At 32.0% G+C, this 10,368-nt stretch overlaps 1 protein-coding gene across 1 annotated transcript; it reads right to left on the bottom strand.

Annotated features, from left to right (window-relative positions):
* On the bottom strand, window positions 6,206-8,112 carry LOC104747478 (F-box only protein 8-like). Its single transcript, XM_010469111.2, has one exon. The coding sequence runs from the start codon at window positions 7,797-7,799 to the stop codon at window positions 6,612-6,614; it is 1,188 nt and encodes a 395-aa protein (XP_010467413.1). The 5' UTR covers window positions 7,800-8,112; the 3' UTR covers window positions 6,206-6,611.

The following is a 10,368-nucleotide window of genomic DNA, read 5'->3' as shown; positions in this document are numbered from 1 at the left end:
AGCTTTAACAGTGATCTCCCTTGGGTTTTGAATGGCTTGTTCAGGAAGTTGGTGTGGCTTAGGAGCTGAAGTAGAGGAAATGGAGCTCTCCATGCACTGGAATGAAGAGGTCAGACTCTCAAGCTGGTATCTCAGGTCATGAGAATAAGAATCCAATTTTTGGTTCAGCTCTTCAAACTGCCTTGCTTCCTCAAGCTGCTTATTGGCTTGCCCAAGCAACAATTGTTGCATCATTTCTCTTAAGTCAGGTTCTTGGGCTTGGTAGGTCTGAAACGCTGGAGGGTGACACCATTGAGTCTGGAAACTTTGTTGCTGTTGCATAGGTACATAATGGAATTGACTGCCTTGAAACATGGTTACTGACTCGAACAGACACTCGGTCGAGCACAGGCTCGAGTTGATGGTCGAGTCGACTGGGAAGTGCTGTCTATTTAGATCCGGCGTCTGACTCGATCAGGTGCTCGATCACGACTCGGTCGAGTGGTGGTCGAGTTGATGGTCGAGCTGGCACTTGAAACTCNCAACAAAAGATTCAAGTGTATAAACGAACTTAATCTTAGACTAATATGGATCCTAAATGTCACAAAACACACTCAAATGGGCAATGGTGCCAAATTAAAACAGGTTTATTTGTGTGGTGAATGATGATGATGATGCAATGGTAAGGTATGAATGGAATGATGGATGGGTGTTTCAATTCCCCTTATGCTATTGCAGTACAAGAGGTATCAATCCTAAATGAGTGTTTGTGAACAGTTAAGATATGCATATGAATCTAAGTTAAGACAAATGTAAAGATTGTTTGTCACTAACAATCCTAGGAAGAAAATGTAAAATGCAGAAAATAAACTACAAGAACTAACAACTAGATGCAAATGAAACTGAATGATTGAAACAGTGATAAAGCAAGAACAGAAACAGAGACTACTACTAATGAACTAATGCAAGATAATTAATGAACTGAAAACTAAATGTATGCAACTGGAATGAAACAGGAATGAAACAAGACAAACACAAATCATAGACACAGAGTTCTGGGGATGAACTCGAGCAGCACTCGACCGAGTGTAGGTCGAGTGGGTGGTCGAGCTAGACTAGACGCAGAAACAGAGCAATGCAATAAAAACAGAGTAATGCTAAATCCAATCAAACAACAAGCAAGCAACAGGATTAAGACTAAGATTTCAATAAACAAAGAAGGTCCTGAGGATGGATTCATGGGATGGACTAATCATTGTGGTTATCTAACTTGGTCAACAAATCTCAAGCAAACTTTGAGCTAACCTCTAGACATATTAATCTAAGACAAGTTTCTCCCACTCTCATGGTCAAGAAACAATCAAACCTATGCAATTCTAGACTTGTTCTCACACAGTAAAGAATCTACACAAGCAGGCATTAAGCAATACATCTCAAACCAAACAAGACCTCTAATCTCTTAGCAAGCCTAATGGTAAGCTCTAGATCTAGCCTTATCTATGCTTCCTAAACATTGGTGTGATGCTAAGAAGCTTGAAATCAGACTCTACCCTCTCAGATATAGAATCAGCATTAAGATCATCTACCCTAGAAGAGATCTACAACAATCAAGCTTGACCAAGTCACACAAACCACAAGATCAATCCATCCTAACCCATCCTCAAGATCCTAAGGAAACTACTCACAACAATACATGGTGATCAAAGTCAAAAACCCAGAAAATATTGAAACTTGCATTATTAGAAAGATTAAACAAAGATCTTCAATATTGATGAAAGGATGAAACTCAAATTCTCAATATCTTGAAAGTTATAGAACCAACAAAATATAAGAATCTAGTCTTCTTTCATAAGGAAGTACAAGATCTTAAAAATAAAAATGCAAAAGGAATAAAACTAAAAAAGGTAAAAACTAGGTTTAGGGAATATCTAAAAAGTTGGACTCTTTGGTGGCTGCAGGTACAAGGCCTTATATAGGTGAGGAGGTGGAAGCCCTAAAAATAGAAAAAGTCAAAGTAGTCAACGGCTCGGTCAACTTGACCAGTGCTCGGTCGAGTCCATGGTCGAGCTGGCTTCTCTCGTGCACACTCCACTCGGTCGAGTCCATCTACCCACACGGTCGAGTGCTTGGTTGAGCTGGACTCCGGAGCTTGGTTCTTCAGCCTTAACTCTCTTGCTTTCCTCCTCAAGATTGCTTCACTTCTCCTTAGGATTGTTTCCATGCTCCTTAAGCTTCAAAATCACCTGTTTATGCATGAAAAGATGCAAATGCAATGCAACTAAACTCTAATGCATGATTTGGCCTAAAACTACACAATAATGATGAAAATGGCTAGCAAAAGATGCAAAAGATGTGAATAAACTAAGGGAAAACATGGTAAAATATATGAACATCAGGCCATCAAATAATATGTATATTATAATAGTCACAACATATTTTTCTCACTAAAATCTACTCCATCCATTCCTTATTAATGCATTTTATAGAGAAAAACAAATGTTACACAAAAAACAATTTTTAGGTTTTCTATATATATTTAATGAGGAATTAATGACAAATTGTAAACTTCAAAAAAAAAAGAACTGAATATTCTTGGTTGAAATTCGTTAAACACAAAATAAAATGGAAGTAAATTCAGTTTTTAATATGTTTGAAAATCCTAAAATATGGATTAATCAGGAACACATGGAGTATTGTCTAATATAACCATTTAATACAGTCCCACATAATTTTTAAAATTTTCAATGATGGGAAGTGTTTTTAGTCAAGGGGTTACAACACCACCTCTGCGACTGATCCCACCGAAGTTCGAATCCACTAAGTCGCGTTACCCCGCTTAGTAGGGACTGGTTAGAAATCGGGCCTTGTCGATTATATGTTGACAAAAAAAAATTCAATGATAAATGGAAAGAAGACTGGAATATGATTTGTGGCAACATTTTCATTTTGTTGGATGAAAGGGATTTTGTTTCATATTACAATATTGGCCATGCTGGATTGTAGAGAATCACTATCCATGAAGATGGAGGCATATCAAAGGCACTTTAAACGTTTGGACCGAGCAAAATGAAAGTTAATTATACATAGGTAAAGTGAGTCATAAAAAAAGCAAGCAATGGAAAAAATGGTATAATAATACTCCATAGTATAAAATTTATAAAAGTTAAATGCTTTATTTATGAAATCATTCACAAAACATAAAAAGTTGAGGTAAGTTAATTCAAGAGTGATGAAGAGATAATGTTTAGTATGTTTAGTATTTGGAGTTTAGGGTTTAGAATTTAGTTACTTTGTATATATATAAGGATATTATTTGTTGTTAAATATTACTTTTAGATGATGAAAGTAAAATTAATATATAGAACAACATTAAATTATCTATCAAAGTAATTATATAGTAAGGTCTTACAATTTTCTTTTTAGACTACTTATCAATTTTTTCCATAAAAAAACACAAAAGTGTAAATAAATATAATTTATCTTAATTACTTAACAAAAATACCAAATTAAATTGATTTTGCGGTAACTAAAACAATGGTCATATTATTATAGTAACATATTGTTTAAATATTTTCAACAATACTGTGTAGTGTGTACTTTAACTTTTTTTCTCTATCTCAAAATGACTCTTTTATGAAGTTATCATATAACAAATATATATTAAAATATTATAGTTAAACCGTATTATAAAAATTAATTTTCAATACACATATTAACAATTACATGTACAATTCATATACAATTGAATAGAAATTTCATTTTTTATTTCAAATTAATAATGAATACATAATCCACGCATCGCATGGGCTACTTTCTAGTATTTAATATTTACAACAAAATTATATAATTTTTATTAATTTATTGTTCGACTAACCCCATAACCCGAAAGATACTCAGGGTTCACAATTCGGGTTAGGTTTATTATATAATATACTAGCAATCGACCCGCGCTACGCGCAGTAGTTAGATGAAGGTGTATTCCGAGTTTTGTTGTGTATAATTTTTTTGGTTTTTGTAAATTCATCTTTACGTTTGTTTTTGTATTTAATTTTGGTTGCTTATGTTGTTTTGTTGGATATTTTAATAAAAATATGTTTTGGAGTAAGTATAATTTAGTTTGCTGGTTTTAAAGGAAAAATTGAGATCATCTTGTGTGTTTATAATGCTTTTAAAAAAAAGTTATTATTAGGAGTTAACATTGTTTAGTTGAAGTTGTTGTTTTGTTGTAGCTGTTAGTTGTCATTAATTTATTATTATTTTCCATTTTGTGGTTGGATTGTTATTTAATATTTATGTATTTTGTAAACTGTTGGAGTAATTTTTTTTGTCAATGTTTTAGTGTTTGGAGTGAAAAATATTGTGAAATTTATTAAGAAAAATAACTAAGTTATTTATTGTGGATTTTATTGTTAATTTTTTCTAGGCTATTTTTGTTTGTTTCATTCAGACCCAATTTCTCTGTAAAGCTTATAATTTGTGGGTTAATTTGACCATTATTTGTATGTTATTGAGTTGAAATTGATTTGTTCTTTTTCAAAATCCGATGTCCTCGTGAACGGATAAGAGAAGAGCAATTTTCCTATCTAGAGGTCTGTTTGAGGATTGAGCTTATGTCTTTGATGCTCGTAATCGTTTTTTTTCAGTCATTCCTATCGTAATCGCTTTCCTTTGATTTTTTTTTTGGGGTTTGCATATTTGGTTGATTCTTTGCTTGCTTTGCATCTATTGGGGTTATTTGGTTATCCCTTGTTGATTTTGTTAAAGGTGAATGTCAATTGGGTTGCAAATTTGTTTATATGAAAATATGTTGGATTCTTTAGGTTTCCTAACTAAGTTGTTTTGTGTTATTTGTTGTAATTTTTTTCCCGTTTGTCCTCTGAGTGATTTTTTTTTATTCGATGTGAGTTGTGTTTTGGGGAAAAATAATTTTCTTGTTTATCTTGCTGTAATTTTATAAAGTCCGGGTTGTTTTTTTGTTTCTTCGGTTGTCTTATTCATATAATTTTGTGTTACGGTTATCTGATTGTGATATTCATATATCTGAATCTTTTTAGTTTATTAAATGTGTGTTCATCTCTTTGTGTCTTTGTCTTTGGTGATGGATTTGTGAAGTGCTGTCAAATAATTATTTTAACTGATTTCTAGTTGTGTTTCCTTGATTGTTTGAAAGTGTTGCTTAGGTTGCCTTGTTTTGATATTTGAAATTTTAAATTATGATCAGTTTAATAGAAATCTTTAACTACATTATTACAACTAATGAAAAATTATAGTATTGTTTTCATATTTTAATATTTAATTTATTTTACATAATCATTTTTTATTTAAACTTTCGATTAATTATAATTAACAAAAATATGCACTAATAGAATATTTTAAATTTATTTTAAACTAAAAAAAAATTGAATTCATAGGATTTAAAAATAGTGATGGGTCTAGAGAATTTGAATGAAATAGTATTGGGCCTACAGATTTTAGATGAAATTTAGTTGATCAGTTTGTCATTTGTATGATTGTTTAAAGGGCTTATTAAAATCTGTAAGGCAGTTGTTTTTTGTTATTTGTTGTAATTTTTTTCCCGTTTGTCCTGTGAGTGATTTTTTTGATTCGATGTGAGTTGTGTTTTGGGGAAAATTAATTTTCTTGTTTATCTTGCTGTAATTTTATAAAGTCCGGGTTGTGTTTTTGTTTCTTCGGTTGTCTTTTTCATATAATTTTGTGTTACGGTTATCTGATTGTGACATTCATATATCTGAATCTTTTTAGTTTATTAAATGTGTGTTTATCTCTTTGCGTCTTTGTCTTTGGTGATGGATTTGTGAAGTGCTGCCAAATAATTATTTTAACTGATTTCTAGTTGTGTTTCCTTGATTGTTTGAAAGTGTTGCTTGGGTTGCCTTGTTTTGATATTTGAAATTTTAAATTATGATCAGTTTAATAGAAATCTTTAACTATATTATTACAACTAATGAAAAATTATAGTATTATTTTCTTATTTTAGTATTTAATTTATTTTACATAATTATTTTTTATTTAAACTTTCGATTAATTATAATTAACAAAAATATGCACTAAATGAATATTTTAAATTTATTTTAAAATAAAAAAATTGAATTCATAGGATTTAAAAATAGTGATGGCTCTAGAGAATTTGAATGAAATAGTGTCGGGCCTACAGATTTTAGATGAAATTTAGTTGATCAGTTTGTCATTTGTATGATTGTTTAAAGGACTTATTAAAATCTGTAAAGCCTATAAATTTAAAGAAGATGTGGCTGACATGGCAGCTGAGATGGCTGCACCAGAAGTGAGAAAAGCTAACTTTATATATATAGATACATTGCAACAAATTCGAAGACTCGCGATCAATGCAAAAAGATATATAAAAAAGAAGACTTGTGATCGTCACCATCGCTCTTCAAAGTTCAAACCCTAATTTGCAACTTCTCTTCTTTTTTCCGCGAGTGTAGGCGACCAACTCTATCATGTCGATCAACATCTGAAAAAGGAGCTTCAAGGTACTGGATGCTCTCACCCGGATTCATAAACTCAATGTCACAATATGTGTCTGTGTCATGCTTAGTAAACCAGCGATCAGGTATTCCTTTGACTTCAACCCTTTTCAGATCATTGGTTTACAGATCATAGCAGAGAAAGTAAAAAGGAGCAACCAAGTTTGGTGGTACCAAGACAACCTTGTCTTTTAGAGTTGTACCTTTTGGTATCAATCTATGATTGCCATTGAGTAGATGCAGCTGAGAAGGTTGCAAAACCATAGTCTTCCTCGACCATTCTTCCTTCCTCCCGTCTTGCAATACCCATAGATCCACGGTACCACTCTTTAGTATATAAGTGTAGTCAAAAACAGCTACTTTCCCACCATAATCTACCTGAATCACCATCTTCTTAACTCTAGGTACCATCTCATCACCGGCCTTGCGAGGTACTTGAACCATCATATTGAACTCTTCAGACCTCATGTCGAAACTCACAAGCACACAAGTATACATATGAGTCCAAGCCAAGTAATATAAAAATCCATTCATATTTAGTTCAAAAGGATTAGGAAGATGAGGAGGCGACTCCTTTGCAACCCTTTTCCACGAACCACCAGCTTCTACTACCAAGACCCAACGCTCTGACTTTATCTTTTGCATATCGTTGTTTGACATACTGGTGATTGTGCACAGTAGTTTGAACTGATCGTTAACAGGGTCGTGGCCCATGAAGTATAATATGTCGTAACGATCTTCTGCAGCTAGGATATCATATCCTTGTATGGCAGGTAAGATTACAAGTTGTCTGGTGGTGGGGTTATAGATGTGCGGCTTTAAGTCAACTGTGGAGCAGATGAAGCCACGGAGAACGCGCAGGAAGAAACCTCCCATCTTGCGGATGGTCAGATCTTGGTCGAATACTAAAGAGGAGGAGGAGGACGGACAAGTACTTGGAGCAGATGATAGGAGCAGAGACTTAGAATTGTGGTAAAGGTCCAATAAAGACATGTAAAGACGAGGTTGAGATGGGACCGAAAGGAAACGGTTGCAAAAATATCTCGAGGACAAGAGAGATGACCAAAACTTTGAGACACACTTGAATCTCAACACAGATTTCGCAGGCAATCTCGTCAGAATCTCGATCAGTATATCCAGAGGAATCTCTGGTGCGACCCAAGTTATTGAACCTTGCATTGCTCTTCCTATACGAATCTGTGGTGCTACCCTATTTTCTGTTCGTTGCGTCGCTCTTCTTCTTCTCAACTTCATTCTCTCTCTCTTCTGTAGCATGGCAGATGCTGCAACACGAAGAGACAAACGCACCATAGCTAGATCTTGCTAAAAGAGAGACAGAGAGAGAGAGAGTCGCCGGGACTCACCGGATAGAGAGACAGAGAGAGAGAGAGAGTCGCCGAGACTCACCGGATAGAGAGAGAGAGAGAGAGAGTCGCCGGGACTCACCGGATAGAGAGAGAGTCAGTCGCCGGGACTCACCGGATAGAGAGAGAGTCAGTCGCCGGGACTCGGCAATACGGCGTCGTTTGCTGCTGTTTTGTCTCTTTCTTTTTTTTCTTTCTTCTTTCTGTCTCTTTGCTGTTCTGTCCTTTTTCTTTTAGGAAACTGGAGACTTGGTTTATATGCTTAACCAAACCGAATGCAGCATCATCTTCCTCCTCCCATTCCCAAACAAGGTTTAAAAACTTAGCAAGAAAATTAATTTTTTGCGCGTTTTACTAACTATACAATATATATAAATTATAAATATATATATTTGCTAAAATTTTTGTTTCTTTTTGTTTAGTTTATTCAATACATTCTATATTTATGTTATGATTATATGGAAATCATAATAATTCCTTTTATTATTTATTTTTGATTGCCTAAGAATCATCAATTCCAAAACCAAGTTTTTAATTAAGTTACTCCTATGAGATTGAATGAAATAGATGGAAGCCAAAAGATAAGAAGATGTATTTTTTTCTTCGGTTTTAATTTTTCTAACTGTTGTAGCAGCCATTTTCTTTTTTCGTTGATTTGATTTCCTACTTTATCATTATTCTAAAATGAAACTAAGCTAATTAGTAACTAAGAAGTTTCAACTTTTGTAATTCTATCACCTAGAAAATGACTATATTTTTTTTTTCAAAAAGCATAGGTTCAAAAAAAATCTTTTAACATATCTTTCTAATCAGATATTGATAAAAATCATCAAATTATCTAATTTCATTTTAAAATGTGGTATTTTGATTCTTCAATTTTTTTTTAATTATTCGTAAAGTTAAATTAATAATACTGTAATGTTCCATTTTTGATTATTTGGTTTTATAAATATCATTTCATGATTTCAAAATAGTACAAATAATAATATCACTAGAATTTAAACCGCGGTATACCGCGTGCATATAATTTTTATATTATTTATATTTTATATTGTATTTGTTTGTTAAATATTGGATGTTTTGTAAATAGAAGAATAACTAAATTTTCTGGCCGTTTGTACGGCTAAATGTCTATATTATTTTTTTAACCCGCAATACATTTCATAACCATTTGCTTGTTATGTTTAGTGTTTGAGATTTTATTTTAAATTTTAATTATTATAACAAAAAATAAGGGATCTAAATACATAATATGTAATTTACACACTGTGATTAAGTCATATTTTTCCTAATGATTTAATTATTTTACATAATATTATTTAAATCAACTTGATTTTATGTCAAATATTCTAATATTTGTAGTGTTGACAAATAATAAAATAAGGATTTAACCCGTGTTAGCACAAATTTAATAATATTTTACTAATTTCAATACGTCCTCTTTATAACTCATCTTCTATATAACCATATTATATAGTATTTTAAACTTTTTAAATTTTACATATTCGTAATATTTAAATTTTTATTAAGTTTATATATATTAATTATAATATTTAAATAAATGCGAATCGAAGTTCTTCCTACGTTAAGAATCAAAGTTCACAGGTTTTGAAAAACAAAATGGATATCAAATTGTTGTTTTCTTTGTTTGCAAAGGACTCGAAGATAAAATATTTTCAAAACACAATAGAATGTGTGGTTAAATATATCATAGTTTCTGTTTCCATATATTGATTGCTTTAATTTTTTTAGTTGGAATAGAATGTTAAATATTTAGGAAACAAATATGACGTAATGTTATTTTTGGAAATTTTTTAGGGATTAACTTTGTAAATAAAATTTTAAATAAGTACAAATAAAAGGATAGAACCCAAAATGTACTTCAAAAATGTATATATAGATTCCACATATATAAGAAAACTATATGTATCTTGGTTCAGTTCAATTTCGATTTGGTTCCCGTGTTTTTAGGTTATTCAATGAAATAAGTTTGTTGCATAGACCATATAACCTGCTCTAGTCTTGGGCTGAGCCACTGAGGAGATGTACTGGTTTGATTTGAGGTGGAGGTGGTGGGCGGCTGGACGGCGGCCGGCGATCAGAGGTGGAGGTGATGGTTTAGGGTCATAGATTTTGAAAACTTAGCAAGAAAATTATATTTTTTTGGGCCTTTTTACTAAAACTAATATATACTAGATTAACAGATTTTTTTTATTATAATCCAGAAGATGATGCTATATATAACAAAATTATTTGTAAAAAACGTTTCTATAAACGATGCAAATATATATAAATATATATATATATATAGCATTATTGAGAAATGAGGTACTTAAAAAAACTAATACTATATAAAAACTTAATGTAACTAGCTATAAGATTTTATTTAGTGATGTGTATGCATATTTAATCATTTAACCTAAAAATAAATGAGTTTACATGTTGATCTAATCTATCAAAATTTGATGGATTCATGAGTTACTTACTTCAAATAATTTAACGCTCAAATAGTTAAG

Source organism: Camelina sativa, chromosome 15, assembly GCF_000633955.1.
Source record: "Camelina sativa cultivar DH55 chromosome 15, Cs, whole genome shotgun sequence".
In the NCBI taxonomy this organism is placed as follows: domain Eukaryota; kingdom Viridiplantae; phylum Streptophyta; class Magnoliopsida; order Brassicales; family Brassicaceae; genus Camelina; species Camelina sativa.
This window is presented reverse-complemented; position numbering and strand designations above follow the sequence as displayed.

Bases quoted from the DNA above. Each gene is read 5' to 3' on its own strand.
- LOC104747478 (XM_010469111.2), bottom strand. From the start codon at position 7,799: ATGGTGCGTTTGTCTCTTCGTGTTGCAGCATCTGCCATGCTACAGAAG.